The sequence below is a fragment of the Plecotus auritus genome (assembly GCF_963455305.1).
Source record: "Plecotus auritus genome assembly, chromosome: 5".
Classification (NCBI taxonomy): domain Eukaryota; kingdom Metazoa; phylum Chordata; class Mammalia; order Chiroptera; family Vespertilionidae; genus Plecotus; species Plecotus auritus.
The window spans coordinates 20,665,179-20,681,492 of NC_137776.1; the positions used below are offsets into that span (position 1 = coordinate 20,665,179).

The 16,314-nt window shown below is 39.9% G+C and overlaps 1 protein-coding gene across 1 annotated transcript in view; it reads left to right on the forward strand.

The window, feature by feature from the left end:
• The first annotated feature begins 2,156 nt into the window (after positions 1 to 2,156).
• The window catches only part of ATIC (5-aminoimidazole-4-carboxamide ribonucleotide formyltransferase/IMP cyclohydrolase), a 32,960-nt gene continuing 18,802 nt past the window's right edge, over positions 2,157 to 16,314 (forward strand). Inside the window, exons 1-7 of the mRNA XM_080667888.1 lie at positions 2,157 to 2,316; positions 2,619 to 2,745; positions 6,809 to 6,885; positions 8,918 to 8,984; positions 13,418 to 13,506; positions 14,037 to 14,188; positions 14,489 to 14,645. Of these exons, the coding sequence (XP_080524014.1) occupies positions 2,298 to 2,316; positions 2,619 to 2,745; positions 6,809 to 6,885; positions 8,918 to 8,984; positions 13,418 to 13,506; positions 14,037 to 14,188; positions 14,489 to 14,645 (688 nt within the window). The 5' untranslated portion in view covers positions 2,157 to 2,297. The remainder of the gene's footprint in view (positions 2,317 to 2,618; positions 2,746 to 6,808; positions 6,886 to 8,917; positions 8,985 to 13,417; positions 13,507 to 14,036; positions 14,189 to 14,488; positions 14,646 to 16,314) is intronic.

Here is a 16,314-nt window from a genome sequence, read left to right on the forward strand (position 1 = left end):
CATATAAATTAATTCAGATAAATTTTTTATGAAAATCCTATTATATGAAAACTTACTTTTCCAGATACTAAGTCAAATACTTTAAAATCTTTGTATATACTCAACTTTGTTATTTCTAAATTTAAAAATGGACAGCCCTAAACTGTTTTGCTCAGTGGGTAGAGCATCAGCCTGCAAAACGAAGAATCCCAGTTTCAATTCCAATCAAGGGCATGTACCTCGGTTGTAGGCTCCTACCAGGCCTGGCTTGGGCCCTGGTCAGGGCTCGTGCAGGAGGCAACCAATCGATGTATTTCTCTCACATAGATATTTCTCTCTGTCTTTCCCTCTCTCTTCCACTCTTTCTGAAAATCAATGGAAAAATATCCTCGGGTGAGGATTAAAAAAAAGAAAAATTTTGAAAATTTGAAATTCACATGCAGGACAGATGCTGAGTGTCTAGGTACTATTTATTTTTCTCTTATTACTCAATCTCAGCATTATTTTATTTTTTCTTTGCTACCTATTTTCTATAAAAACCTTGTCGATATAAGAAATGTCCAAACTTGTAGATAATTTTTATAAGAGTTTACTTGAGCCAAACTGATGAACTATGCAAGGGAGCAAGACCGAAAATGCTCCTGAGAACAGTTTTGCGGCTTCTTTTAGGCACTTTACATGACGGAGGACACCTAAGGAAGATTGGAGAAAGCAAGCAGGGGATTGGATTACAGTGGTGGATTTTCAGCCTTTTTCATCTCATAGCACACAGAAACTAATTACTAAAATTCTGCAACACACAACAAAAAGTATATTATATTTTGGCCCATCTGACAAAAAAAAAATAGGTATAATTTTGATCCACTCACACTGATGGCTATTGTTGTGTTGGCTGTTGTCATTTTTTAATTTGACAATCTAAGGGAAAAGAGGTCAGTATGTTTTAAAAATTCTTGGGGCACGCTGGTTGAAAATCGATGGAGTACAGGATAGTTAAGATTTTGTGCTCTCTTGAGAATTCATAACTTTGAGGGGAATTATTTCTAGTATTTCAAAGGTGTGTTAACCTAGGTGCATAAAAACAATGGACAGGGTTTGTTTAAGGCAAAGATAAACCTTTTATATGAGTGGGGCATGACTACCCACCAAGACCTGCCCAGTCAGGAATTTATGATCAGCTCACCCTGTGAGGTTACTTTCCATAGAACTCCTTTTTTCCTCCACAGTAACGAGAAAATAGACTCCTTTCTGCAGCTGTGAGCCCCAGCTGAAGAATAAAAGATAGGCAGTAGTATTCTTTTGTAATATAATTTTAATAAAGAACAATTTAAAAAGTTTCTGTAGACAGTAGTGTATATATATATATATATATATATATATATATATATATATATACAAATTGTTATTTTCAAAGAGAAATGAATATATTCAGTTTTCCTATTTTTATTGATCACACTCATAGGCTGCCTTCTGCATGCCCTCTACTAGGGGTTGAGCCCACAAGCCCATCATGTGCCCTGACCAGGAATCCAACAGTGACCTCTTGGTTCATAGGTCGATGCTCAACCATTGAGCCACAGCTGGACAGTTTTCCTATTTTTAATGAATTAAAAATAAATAATTATTATTCCTCTCTGGTTTGACTCAAATAATATTTACTGATTTGCAAGGAGATGCAGATTTCAAGCTATTTTATCATGTCGAATCAAAAACTCAAATGAACGTCCACTTTGTTTTGCCTCTACTATGGGAACTGTGGAGTCAATCACTTAATCTTTAATCTTTAGGTCTTCCGTTTATTTTATGTTACTTTTTGACGTATGAAAACGCGAGGATGGTAGGTGATTGCCAAGATGCTGTCTACCTTTGCCACTGCATGAGCTTTTCCTAGGATTGCCCTTCCATTCTGCACCAGTGCTTTTGATGCTTTCATCAACCTTCCAGCCTACGGGGGCAGGCTGCCCGGGGCAACGGGCGGTGGCTCCTGGGCCCCGGGGCTGCCACATTCCCGAGGGCGGGGACAAATCGGGCCCGCGGGATGAGGTTGGGACGGGAATATTTCAAGCGTAAATTCTGAGTCAAGGAAAGTCAGATGGAGCCCCACCCCGCCTTCCCTTTCAGCCCGGAGGCTCCAATTTCGGGTCCTACAATGAGCAGGGCGGGGCGCGGGGCGGGGCGGCGGGTCAGGTGACCCATCTGGTGCCCGCAGGTCCCGCCTCACTCTCTTCCGGATCGAGAGCCTCTGGGCCGCTCCGCCTCCCTTTACACGTGGTGTCTGTCCTGCCGCCCTGCTCGCGCCGGACCCCTAAAAGTGCACCATGGCACCCGGCCAGCTCGGTGAGCCCCTCGCGCGTCCTCGGTGATGGGCGCAGCGCAGCCCGCGCCCCGATGCGCCCTCACCCAGCGATGGCGGGCGCTGGGGGGCCGGCTGCGCTGCAGGCCTGGGGGCCCCGGCCCGCCGTAGTGCGCTGCCTGGGGTCAGAATAAGGCCCCGAGTCTGGGCCGGGGGTGGCGTGGGCGGAGGTGTTGGTGGCTTGAGAGCCGTGACTGTCCTTCCCAAAACGCACCCCATCCTAAGGCCTTGGAGAACATGCTGTCATGTACAGCGACTGGGGAGGAAAACATGTCTTCTCTTTCAGCCTTATTTAGTGTCTCTGACAAAACCGGCCTTGTGGAATTTGCCAGAAATCTAACTTCTGTTGGTTTGAGTCTGATCGCTTCTGGAGGGACTGCAAAAGCTCTCAGGGATGCCGGTCTGGCGGTCAGGTAAGGCACAACTTGGTGTGTAGGCTAAGTCCCATCAGAAAGTAGTGTGATCACGTTAACCAGAAAGTAATGCATGCCAGGCACCGTGAGTAAATCCCTTTATTTACTCTGCCTACAGTGCTGTGAGGTGGGCACGCTGCTGACCCCTTTATAGAAGAGGAAAGTGCTGCTCAAGTTTACAGAGTTAAGTAAGGAGTGGAGCTAGGGGTTAGAACCCCAGGTGTCCATTTCAGGCCCCTTCCAAGCCACTTCTCATAAGAAATTAACGTAGGCGGGCTGTTTGTTTTGCAAGACAGAGTTTATAATTTGCATAATCTGTTTGGACTGGCTCTTTAGTAAACTGTTCATATCAAGATTCAAGCCTGCCTCCCTTCCTTTAGCATCTTTGGTAACCAGATGAAGTCATAAAATCTATCATTCATTCATTCCTTCATCCACATCCATTCATTACCCCGCAGAAGTGATAGGGAGAAGGAATAATAAGCAAAAGAAAAATCAGGCTGCAGTTCTTGACCTCAAGGAGCTGGCATTCTGGTGGGAGAGGGAGTAACCACTGAAAATGTAGAAAATGAAAAAGGCTTTAATAAACTGATGTGAGAATTCAGAGGAAGGCCATCCCATCCTGAAATACATTTTAGAAAAGGAGTGAAAGATCTGTCTGCTTTTTTTTTTGGTCATGTGGATGATATTACTACTTGACCTCTAGATCCATGGGTGGTAAAGTATTACCTTTTTCATCTTGTAATCCTGCCCTAAGTGGGCAATACACAGCTTCCCTAAATTCACTAAGTTCATATGGCAAAAATGCCTCCCTGTATATGTTCCAAAGTCTTTTTTGCAGCACCACTCTGATGTTTGCACCACAACCCCTAAGAATCACGGGAGGTGGAGCGGTGAGAATCCAAAGTCTGAACTGTTCTTTCCATTGTCCCCATGTGGGGTTGTTTGTAGTTGGACCCTTCAAGTTAAGCAACGTCCTCTTTTCCTCCTCCATCAAACTTTGTATTATGTGTATTATGGAGACATTTCAGACATAAAAAGAGAGAAAAGTATGAGCCCTCATGTTGCATACCTATCCTGCAGTTTAAATATTTATCAACTCTTTAGTCTTGTTTTATCTATCTGTACCTCTACCTATTCTTGGTTTAGCCCAGGGGTGGGCAAACTTTTTGACTCGAGGGCCACAATGGGTTCTTATACTGGACTGGAGGGCCGGAACAAAAGCATGGATGGAGTGTTTGTGTGAACTAATATAAATTCAAAGTAAACATCATTACATAAAAGGGTACGGTCTTTTTTTTTTATTTCATTAGTTTTATTCATTTCAAACATTTTAACAAGAAGAATGTAAACACTAATTATCATAATTTGAAACTTCAAAAAATGGAGGAATCATAGCACAATAACATACCTTATATTGAAGATGGCAAAGGCAAAATAAAATTGCCTAACAAAGGAAAGATACAAAAGCCTTTCAAATTAAACTTAAATATAATAAAATAATTTAAAACTAAAACAAATAGAAAAGAACAAAATGTGTAAACAGTAAATTAAACATTTTCTTTAGCGCAACTTCCAAATTATGCCCGGGACGTAGATGTAGATGGCATTGTAGACTGGGTTGAAAGGTTTTTGGTCTTTAAAACATCAACTTCAGTGGGAACAGTGTTGTTGGTCTCCTTTTTAGCTAATGCTCTGATACTGTGCTCTCCAGGGGCGTGTCTCCCTACATCACCACGATAACGTGTCTCCGCATTCCCAGGGTGATGTCGGGGGACGCGTCTGCGGGCTTTACAAGGAGCCTCTGGAAGATTGAGAGGTTGTTCCTTCTACTGAATGGGCGGATATAAATCCGCCCACTCAGAAGTAGGAGCTGCTGCCGTGTTTCCCGATGTTGCCATGTTAACACTGCTGCTGGTGTAGGAGCGGAGGGGAGAGCAAGAGAACCCCTCCGCTCTTTCGGCTCCGCGGGCCGGATAGAACAGCCGAACGGGCCAGATCCGGCCTGCGGGCCGTAGTTTGCCCACGGCTGGTTTAGCCCCATTGTGGTGATGTCTTTTTTTTTTTTTTAATTTGGGAATGTCAATATATTCCCTATTAAAGTGAGACTGACTGTTCACACTTTTAAATATATATCAACTTCCATAATTCCTACACCAACTAAGTATAGATCTGCCTTTTCTTTTTTTTAGCAATTATCCTCAGTTGGAGAAACTGGATTTTATTTTTTTATTTTTTTATTTTTTAAATATATTTTATTGATTTTTTACAGAGAGGAAGGGAAAGGGATAGTTAGAAACATCGATGAGAGAGAAACAACGATCAGCTACCTCCTGCACACCCCCAACTGGGGATGTGCCTGCAACCAAGGTACATGCCCTTGATCGGAATCGAACCTGGGACCCTTCAGTCTTCAGTCTGACACTCTATTCACTGAGCCAAATCGGTTAGGGCTGGATTTTATTTTTTAAATTCTGGGAAAGGCAATTTTTTGAAAGCATTTTTATTGATTTTTAGAGGGAGAGAGTGAAAAATCAATCAGCTGCCCCCTGCCTACAGGGGATCAAGCCTGCAACCCAGGCATGTGTCCTGACCAGGAATAGAATGCTCAACCTTTTGGTTCACTGGATGACAACCAACTGGCCAGGACAGAAAGGGAATTTAAAAAATGTTTTCCTATTTAATTTTTTAATTTACTGATTTGAAAGAGAGAGAGAGGGAGAGAAACATTAATTTGTTGTTCCACTTACTTATTCATTGATTACTTCTTGTATGTGCCCTGACCAGGAATTGAACCCACAACCTCGGCATATCTGGAGGATGTTCTCACCAACTGAGCTACTGGGCCAGGGCTCTGGGAAAGGGAATTTTAAATTGGAAATCATAATATCACCAACTCGTCTGTTTATATTGGAACTGGGAGTCCTTGGGCAAATTCATTCATTTGCAAATGGCCCTCCTTAATCTACTCAGGAAATTCTGTATTCTATCGGTGGAGTTTGCTGCTTTAAAATGTTTATTATTTTTTTACTATAAAGGTTATATATGTTCATTGTAGAAAATTTGAAAAATGTGGAAAACTATAGAGAAGGTAGTAAAATGGCTTATAATTCTTTTAACATGTTGATGTATTTCCTTCAGTGTTCTTATAATCATTTATTTTGTAGAAGATGGTTTTGCTTCTTGCTTTTGTTCATTTAACATACAAGGTGGGGCAAAAGTAAGTAAGTTGTTTGCATGGGAAATAATACAATAATTAATAAATAATAATATAAGAATAAATTGTTTCAGATATAACTATAAACCTATTTTTGCCCCACCCTGTATTGTGGACATTTTTTTTCATGTAATTAAATTTGCTTGTAAATTCTTCCAGAGAGAGGGTTCATGTCAGCTTGGTAATGTGGATCGATATATAATTTTTTTTTCAATTTTTTCATATTTCACGGCTATTTTTCCAGCTTACTTGTTTCCTTGTAGTTTTAAACATTTGCATAGACCGATCTATTAATCTTATGTTTAATACTGTTTTTAAAATCTTGTTGAAAGTGTTACTTATGTCCTTTTTTTCTTCCATTGTGTTTAATACTTTGAACGTGTTCCTCATGTATTTAATTTTGGTACTTCTATTTTTTTATTATTTTTTAATGCTCAAACCTTTGATTCATTGGGAATTTATTTTTGGGTGACGTTAACCAGTTATTCCAATACCAACACCACTTTACTAAATAATCTTTTATTTCTCTACATATTTGATTTTTTATCTTTATGCTTGTTTAATCATAAAACTAATTTTTTGTTTTTACTTCAGTCTATTTCTGAGACAAGGATATTGTTAATGCTTTTTGTTATATACTGCCAAATTCTCAGTTAAATTTATTTTTTAAAAATATTTTATCGGTATGGCTTATGATTCAATTTCTGAATTTCGAAAAATCAGGTGCTGAAAAATCTCTCAAAATGAAAACAGTAGGCTTAATGTTAGAAGAAGCTGTGGAATAGCGTGAAATGTGAGTGACAGTTAAGTAGAAAGAGGAGCAATGTTCTGTTTATCTATTTTCAGAGATGTCTCTGAGCTGACGGGGTTTCCAGAAATGTTAGGGGGCCGTGTGAAAACCTTGCACCCTGCAGTCCATGCCGGTACGTAGTGGGTATTTTCAATTTAGAGTAATTAGTGGTTTTCAGGATTAGTTTAGTTGGTTACTTTGTAGAATAAACAAGGAAAAAGGGAAAAATCCGTAGGTTATATTGATTGCGTCAACATTTGCTGCTAAAGTTCATAATACATTAGAACTTTTTAAAACTCTAGTTTGCTTTTTATGTGATGAATTCAGATTGTTTCCTTTTCCTTGCTATTAGTGCTAACCTGAGAATTAACTTAGTGATAGTTCCTGCTGGAGTTAATGAAAATATTTAGATTTTATGAGTGAAAAGATTTTATCATGATTCAAACTTAGCACACAGCATGACCATATAACTGACTTTCAAAAGAATTCTTTTTCAAAGTACTTTACTTTGTTCATTCATCTGAGACAATGAATTGCATGTCAATCAAAAATAGTGAAAAACAAGTATATTGCTAACTTACCAGTTACAGTAAAATATGGCAGAATAAAAGGCTGTAAGGCTAAGAATTAGACAAGCCATTTACTTATTGGAGCACATAGATTAATGAAACTGGCAACAGTTATGGGAAAATTCCTTTTACATTTTGTTGATTAAGAAAAGAGAAATCAAGGGGGCATATGTTGATGGAAGGAGACTTGGGGTGATGAATACACAATACAATAAGTAATTGATTATAGAACTGTACACCTGAAACCTATATAATTTTATTAACCAGTCACCCCAATAAATTCAATAAAAAATTTAAAAAAAAAAGAAAAGAGGACTCAGGAATTGATAAAAAATACTTTTTAAAAATATGTTTTTATTGGCTTCAGAGAGGAAGAGAGAGAAACAAATGATGAGAATCATTGATCGGCTGCCTCCTGCATGTCCCTTACTGGGGAATCAAGTTCAAAACCCTGGTGTGTGCCCTGACTGGGAATCAAACCGAAACTGTGACTTCCTGGTTCATAGGTCAGTGCTCAGCAACACTGGCTGGGCAAAAAGAGATTTTTAAATATACCCACTAATCTTATTTTAACTACTAGAGGCCCGGTGCATGAAATTCGTGCACCGAGGGGGTTTCCTCAGCCCAGCCTGCACCCTCTCCAATTGGGGACCCCTGGGGGATGTCTGACTGCCGGTTTAGGACCGATCCCTGGGATCGGTCCTAAATCGGCAGTCGGACATCCCTCTTGCAATATGGGACCACTGGCTCCTAACTGCTCACCTGCCTGCCTGCCTGATCGCCCCTATGGGACCACTCTCGCAATATGGGACCACTGGCTCCTAACTGCCTCTGCCTGCCAGCCTAATCACCCTTAACTGCCCTCCCCTGCTGGCCTGGTTGCCCCCAACTGCCCTCCCCTGCTGGCCTGATCTTGCCCCCAATTGCTCTCCTCTACTGGCCAATTTGGTTCTGATTGGTCGGTTTCTATGCCAATCAGCATCAAAAGCTCTGCCTTCTAGGCAGCCATTGGCTCCCCTCAGCACCCACATTTGGTTCTGATTGGTCGGTGTCTATGCCAGTCAGCATCAGAAGCTCTGCCTCCTAGGCAGCCATTAGTTCTTCACAGCACCCATATTTAATTCTGATTGGTTGGTTCCTATGCCAATCAGCGTCTCTGGACCTATCAACGGGGCCTGATCAGAAAGGTGGGGCTGATCAGCAGCCCCGGGGGAGATCTGGAGAGAAATGGAGGTGCGTGCGGCTGCTAGCCAGACTGGGAGAGGAAGAGAGGCAAGTGCTAATCAAAAGCTGCCTCAGAAGCAATGGATCAGTTCCTGCTTCTTCCTTCAGGCCTCTCTCTGGCCCTGATTCGCAGCCCCCTCAGCAGTCAGTGCTGGGTAGCCAACCCAGCGCTGACTACAGGAATGACTTCCCGTTGGTCAAGCCTTGGTTGTTACTGGTCATTATGACCCAGGGTTTTTATATATTAGGATGTGTTTGGTACTCTTAATTAGGCTATATTAGAAATTTCAACTTGACTGAGGAACTATATTGGAAAGAAGTGCCTTATTCTGGCTTGTTTTTTGAACTAATATTTTAACTTTGTTAAATTAGGAATCTTGGCTCGTAATATCCCAGAAGATAACGCTGACATGGCCAGACTTGATTTCAATCTTATAAGGTAAAAATTCAAAGTTGAATTTTTAATACAAGAACAAAGATGAATAGTATGCCAAACCTGATGCCCCTTTTTATCGAGGATACCACTTAAAGTTTAAGGTTGTCTAATAACTAAGCTGTACACCTAAGACCAATTCAAAATAAAATAAAGAAAGGATTACCATTAGGTTTAGTTTTATAATTGTTGACTATCAGCATTTATTGAGTACTTTCTGTGTCATGTTGTACATGCTAGCATTTTGGTTTTGCCAAGTATATATTGCCAAAATGGGTACTTAAACTAAAAACAACTTTTGCTTTTTTAGGAAGTTATGAAGTAAATTTTCATAGATATAAGCAACTTATTTGTATAAAGTTATAAACTGTTTCTTTTAAACATATAAATAGCTTTATTTGGATACAATTTACATACCATACAATTTCCCAATTTAAAGTATACAACTCAGTAGTTTTTTGTATATTCAGAGTTGTGCAGCTTCACATGGTTAATATTAGAACATACTTATCACTTCCCTCAAAAAAAAAAAAGTTGCCATTGGCATTCATTCTTCATTTCCCCAAACATCCTCTAGCCCTAGGCAACCACCGGTATATTTCTGTCTGTATGGATTGACCTGTACCAAACATGTCCGATCCGTGGAGTCCTACAGTATGTGGTTCTTCGGGATTACCTTCTTTGCATGTTATAACATCAGTGCTTCAGCAGGTTTTTTGTTGTTGTTTTTTTAAGTGGCAACAAGCACTTATTTGAGATTTTTTTTTTTTTTTTTTTTTTTTTATAAAAAAGCTATTCCCGAAATCTCTGATTCAGGCAGAAACCTAAAAAGTGTTTTGATTAGGAGACAAAGGTAAAAGGCATTTATGACAAAGGGAAGGGTAAAATTACTTACATCAGTAGAAGGAAGGCATTTCTGTTGGTGCAAATAAGCTGACTTAGTGACACTAAGTCTAAACAGTGTTTTTAATTTTCAGTTGGAAGTCATTAGTTCAGTAGTCATAATATAGTGTCCCCCAAAAGGGCAGTTCCTATGGGATGGCAGCTCCAACTCAAATTTAAAGCTACTTGGTTTATATTATTTTTTTTATTTTGCTTCTTTTGATCAAGATATTTCCTTGAAAGCATCACTGATCAATTATTAGAAAGCAGCACTATTAGTAATTAGTTTTTGCTATAAAATAATTCATTGTATAAATATATCTCATTTGTCAGTTCATTAGTTGATGAACATTTGGATTGTTTCTATTTTTTGCATGTTAAGAATAATGCAGTTGGGGGGAGGGGCCGGAGGGAAAAAAAAAAAAGAATAATGCAGTTATGAACATTCATGTACAAGCTTTTTTTATGGGTTGATATTTTCATTTCTCTTGGGTTTATGGTAACTCTATGTTTAAACTTTTAAGGAACTGCCACACTATTTTCAAAGTGCTACATCATCCTATATAATAAAACCCTAATATGCAAATGGATGGAACAACAGGTCGCTGTGATGCGCACTGACCATCAGAGGGCAGACACTCAACGCAGGAGCTGCCCCCTGGTGGTCAGTGCGCTCCCATAGGGGGAGTGCCGCTCAGCCAGAAGCCAGGCTCACAGCTGGCAAGCACAGCAGTAGGAGCCTCTCCCGCCTCCGCAGGTGGGCGGTAAGGAGCGAGGGGTCCTGGACTGCGAGAGGGCGCAGGCCGGGCTGAGGGACACCACCACCACCACCCACCACCACCTCCCCCCCCCTGCCAGTGCACGTATGTCAGTGCACCGGGCCTCTAGTTGTACATAATACCCTGCAGCATTGTACAAGGACCCTAATTTCTCCACATCTTCACTAATATTTGTTATGTTTTATTTTGATTTGGCCATCCTAGTGGATGTGATGTTGTATTTCATTGTCATTATGATTTACATTTCCTAATGTTGGGCATCTTTTCATGTGCTTATTGGCTATGTGTATATCTTTGGAGAAATGTCTGTTCAGGTCCTTTGCCCATTTTTTTAATTGATTTATTTCTCTTTTTATTATTAAGTTATAAGAGTTTATTTTATTCCATTCCGTGGGCTGTTTTCACTTTGTGTGTCCTTTGTAGAGTTTTTTTGGTTATTATACTTATGTCTTTGATTCTCTGTAAGTTACTTTTTATGTAGAGGTGTGAGGTGGGGGCGCAATTGTATTCTTTTGTATGTGGCTACCCAGTTGTCCCAGCATCACTTGTTGAAGACTATTCTTTACCTATTGAATGATCTTGGCACACCTGATCTATATCTCTGTTGTTATGCCAGCACTATACCATTACTGTAGCTTTGTGGTAAATTTTGAAATTGAGAAGTGTAAATCCTCTAACTTTGTTCTTTTTTTTTTTCCTTTTCAAGTTTGTTTTGGCTATTCAAGGTCTCTTACATTTCCATATGAATCTTAGGGCCAACTTGTCCATTTCTGCAAAAGAAGGAAGTTGAAGTGGGATTGTGTTGAATCTGTAGATCAATTTGGATAATATTGCCATCTTGGCAATATTAAATCTTTCAGTCCATAAACATGGGATGTCTTTTCATTTATTTAGATTTCCAACAATGTTTTGTACTTCTTCATACACACGTCTTGTACTTTTGTTAAATGTATTCTTAATTTTTTTTTGATATTATTATAAGCAGAATTGTTTTCTTGATTTCACTTTCAGATTGTTCAGATATCCTGCAACCTAGCTGAACTCATTTATTAATGCTAATAGTTCCTTTGAGTGTGGCTTTCTTAGTATTTTCTATTTTTAAGGTCATGTCACTTGCTAAGGTAGTTTCACTTCTTCCCTTAGTCTTGATGCCTTTTATTCCATTTTCTCTGCTTATTCCATTTTTTTCTGCTAATTGGCCTGGCTGGAGTCTCCAGTACACTGTTAAATAGAAGTGGTAAGAGGGGACCTTCCTGTCTTGTTCCTAGCTTAGAGGAAAGCATTCAATCATTCACCTTTAAGTATAAAGTTAGCAATGGGTGTTTCTTAAATACCATTTATCATGTTAAGCAAGTTCTCTTCTTAATTTGTTGAGTGTTATCATGAATGAATGTTGAGTTTTGACAAAAGCTATTAGTGCATCTATTTAAATTATCAGGTGGTTTTTGTCCTTTATGTTACACTAGAGGCCCGGTGCATGAAAATTCATGCACTGGAGAGGGGGGGTCCCTCAGCTTGGCCTGCCCCCTCGCACAGTCCAGGAGCCCTCAGGGGCGGGAGGTGACCTGGTGATCAGGGGAAGGCGACGGCCCCATCACTCCTCTTCTGTTGCCACTGCCTGCAGCACAAGCCTTGCCTGGCCCTGGTTACCCAAGCCTCAGGCGGCCCTGGGCAGCTGGGCAGCCACCATCCGAGGCTTTCCTGCGCCTTGGGCCGGCCCTGGGTGGCTGGGGGGCTAAGGGCGGGTCCAGGGGTGCATGACTCCCCCCCAAGCCCCCCTGGCTGGGCTGAAAGGACTGGGGGACTCTGGCGGGGCTGAGGGGACTGGGTGCCGCCATCTTTGTGATGATGTGATGGTCAATTTGCATATTCCCTCTTTTATTAGATAGGATTAGCTGTTTTTTTAGATGTCAAACCAACCATACATTCCTAAGCTAAACCATACTTGGCTATAGTATATACCTCTTTTAATATTTTGCTGGATTCAGTTTGCTGATATTTTGTTGAGGTCTTCTGTGTAAGTATTTGTAAGGGATACTGGTCTTTTTCTTGTGACATTTTGTCTGGGAAATGTTCCCTTCCTCTTCTCTTTTTTTATTAGTTTTTCCAGTTGAGCTTATTTCACTGGGGAACCTGCACCAGAACTCCTCATATTGCAGCCCTAGGAGTGGACGTGCTTCACGAGTTGTTCGTTTTAGATCAGCTCTGTATTTTAAATTGTTCTTTTGGCCTTCCATTGTTTTTCCTTTTTAATTTAAATTTAATACAATATTAGTTTCAACTGTACACTCCAGTGAGTAGACATTATATAACTTACTAAGTGATCATTCCAATAAATCTTTTACTCATCTGACATGATACATAGTTATTAGAATATTAATGATGTATTCCCTTTTACATCCCCATGACTATTTTGTGACTACCAATCTATACTTCTTAATCCTTTCACCTTTTACCATCATTGTATATGACCTCCCTGAAGACAAAACAAATAAAGCTTTTTGATGGTTTGATAGTGTAATGGGCAGCTAGGTTTATCCAGGCAGCAACAATGTGTATTGAGAGCATCTTCTCTTAAGCTACTTCTGTTAACCTATGCTCAGCCACATGGGCGATTTTGACTTTTCAACATAACTTTAGAATTCTAACCTGTTAGGTTCACAGTTTATGCTTTAAATCTTTTTGGGTTTTGGTTGTGTATTAATAGCGACTGCCTTATTTTTTCTACGTAGCTGCCATGTAAGCTGAATATTAATGACAGGTATGTTCTTCTTTTAGAGTTGTGGTTTGTAATCTGTATCCCTTTGTGAAGACAGTGGCTTCTCCAGATGTAACTGTTGAAAAGGCTGTTGAGCAAATTGATATTGGTAAGTTGGGAAAACCATTATTTGAAGACTGATAGAGGAGAGGTTTATTTAAATCTTAAACAAGATTTTGTTTTGAAATTCACTATTGAGGGAGTAGGAAATAGTTACTGCTCCCAGATTGTACTCTGGGATAACTCTAATTCATCTATATTTTCGCAGCTATTTCTTATTTTAAATATACTTTTATTGATTTTAGAGAGGAAGGGAGAGGGAGAGAGAGCTAGAAACATCGACGATAAGAGAGAATCATTGATCAGCTGCCTTCTGCACGCCCCACACTGGGGATCAAGCCCGCATCCAGGGCATGTGCCCTGACCGCAAATCAAACCATGACCCAGTTCATAGGTTGACATTCAACCACCGAGCCATGCTTGCTGGGGTGCAGCTATTTCTTTGTGTAGGGATTCACTTGGGTTGTCTTCTTCCCTTATTGTTTAAGTCAAGAATTAAGTAGAAGTATGTGTATAGTGACTGTATTGCAAGGAGGTTAAACCGATGTGAAAATACAAATCCTGTTTTGTTTTTGAAAGGTGGAGTAACCCTGTTGAGAGCAGCAGCCAAAAACCACGCTCGAGTGACTGTAGTGTGCGAACCGGAGGACTACGCTGCTGTGTCCACAGAGATGCAGAGCTCCGACAGTAAAGACACCTCCTTGGAGACCAGACGCCATTTGGCCTTGAAGGTGGGGATGCACTTTTATATGGTGCCTTGTTTGCAAAACCAAATGGTCCTCAATTCTTACGAGTTTGTACCATTCACCAGGGCTCTGCTTGGAGGGAGCTGCTACCCTTTTGTTATAAATGAAGAGACCAAATATTAGAGAGATATTCCCTTAGAAAGATCAACAGAGAATTGGAAAGGGAATAATTCACAGTGCTATTTAGTATTATTTGGGGTGTAGTTGACTATATGCTAAAATAAAACCATTTTGTTCCCACTGGGAAATGCTGCTTGTGGCTCACCAAAGTTTCACTTTTTGTAGGCTTTCACTCACACGGCACAATATGATGAAGCAATTTCAGATTACTTCAGGAAACAGTATAGCAAAGGAGTATCTCAGATGCCCTTGCGGTATGGAATGAACCCTCATCAAGCTCCAGCCCAGTTATACACACTGAAGCCCAAGCTTCCCGTCACAGGTAAAGGCTGAATGTTTGGGTGCATGATTTGCTGTGTCCATAATTTACATTAGGGTTTACTCTTTGTTTATATTCTGTGGGTTTTGGTAAATGCATGTCATGTAGTCACCTCAATAATATCACCCAGAATAGTTCAACCACCTAAAAATTCCCTGCATTCCACTCCTCTCATGCTGGCAACCACAGATCTTTTTACTGTCTCATAGTTTTATTGTTTCCAGACGTTATAATGTTGGAATCATATACTATCCTGCCTTTTCACACTGGCTTCTTTCACTTAGCAGTATGCATTTAAGGTTTCTCCATGTCCTTTGGTGACTGGAGAGCTCATTGCTTATCACTAAATATATTCTATTGTATATGGATGTACCATAGTTGGTTTTTCCATTCACCTATTGAAGGACATAAAAAATGAAAGGACAGTTTTTGACAGTTATGAATATAAGCTGCTAAAAACATTCAAGTATAGGTTTTTGTGTGCCCAGGTTTTCAACTCATTTGTATAAATACCTAATATTTTTGCCCAACCAGCGTGGCTTAGTGTTTGAGCATCAACCTATGAACCCAGGCTCACAGTTCGATTCCTGGTCAGGGCACATGCTGGGGTTACAGTCTTGATATCCACACTGGGGGGCATGCAGGAGGCAGCCGATCAATGATTCTCTCTCATCGTTGATTTTTCTATCTCTCTCTCCCTCCCTTCCTCTCTGAAATCAATAAAATTGTTTTTTAAAAAGTTTAAAAAAAACACCTTAATATTTTCTCTTATTATTTACTATTTATTGCCTATTTTGTTTCTCCTATGCCTCTCCCATAAGCTCCATGAAGACAGTGAATTTGGGGAGAGATGGGGGGCTATTTTATTCATAGCTAATATCTCAAGTACTCAGGACAATGCCTAATATTGCAGTAGGTACTCAGTAAATATATATATATATATATATATGTATGTGTATATATATATATGTATGTGTATATATATATATATGTGTGTGTGTGTGTGTGTGTGTGTGTGTGTGTATTTATTTCAGAGAGGAAGGGAGAGTGAGAGAGGGATAGAAGCATCAGTGATGAGAGAGAATCATTGATCAGCTGCCTTCTGCATGCCCCACACTGGGAATCAAACCCATAATGGGCATGTGCCCTGACCGGGAATCGAACCATGACCTCCTGGTTCATAGGTCGATGCTCAACCACTGAGCCATGCTGGCCAGGCCTCAGTAAATATTTGGCAAAGTTATACATTTAAAAGTATTTAGTACCCTAAGATAACACAAAGGAGATGCAGTTATTTATAAGTTTTATTTTAATTAATGGCCCACAGTTTTTTAAAATGTGCTGAACTTACAAATGTTTATTCATAAGACGTATTAACTTCCAAGAAATTCTGTCATTGTTAAGAAAATGCAGATCTCTGAATGGCAGTCTTTTTAGCTGTGCTTCCAGTTTAGGCAGAACCTACTGAATTGGATGTAAATGAAGAAAAAAATACACTTTTCCCTCCTTTCACAGCTCTTGGCACTTTGGTTTGTGATATTATGTCTTAAATCAACAAAGCTTGTAACTTAAATTTTATACTGTCTCTGTAATTGCCATACTTGATTAATCTTAGTTCTTTACTGAAATGGATCCCTGGTTATCACTAGTGTTGTCGTTCTATCTCCCTTAC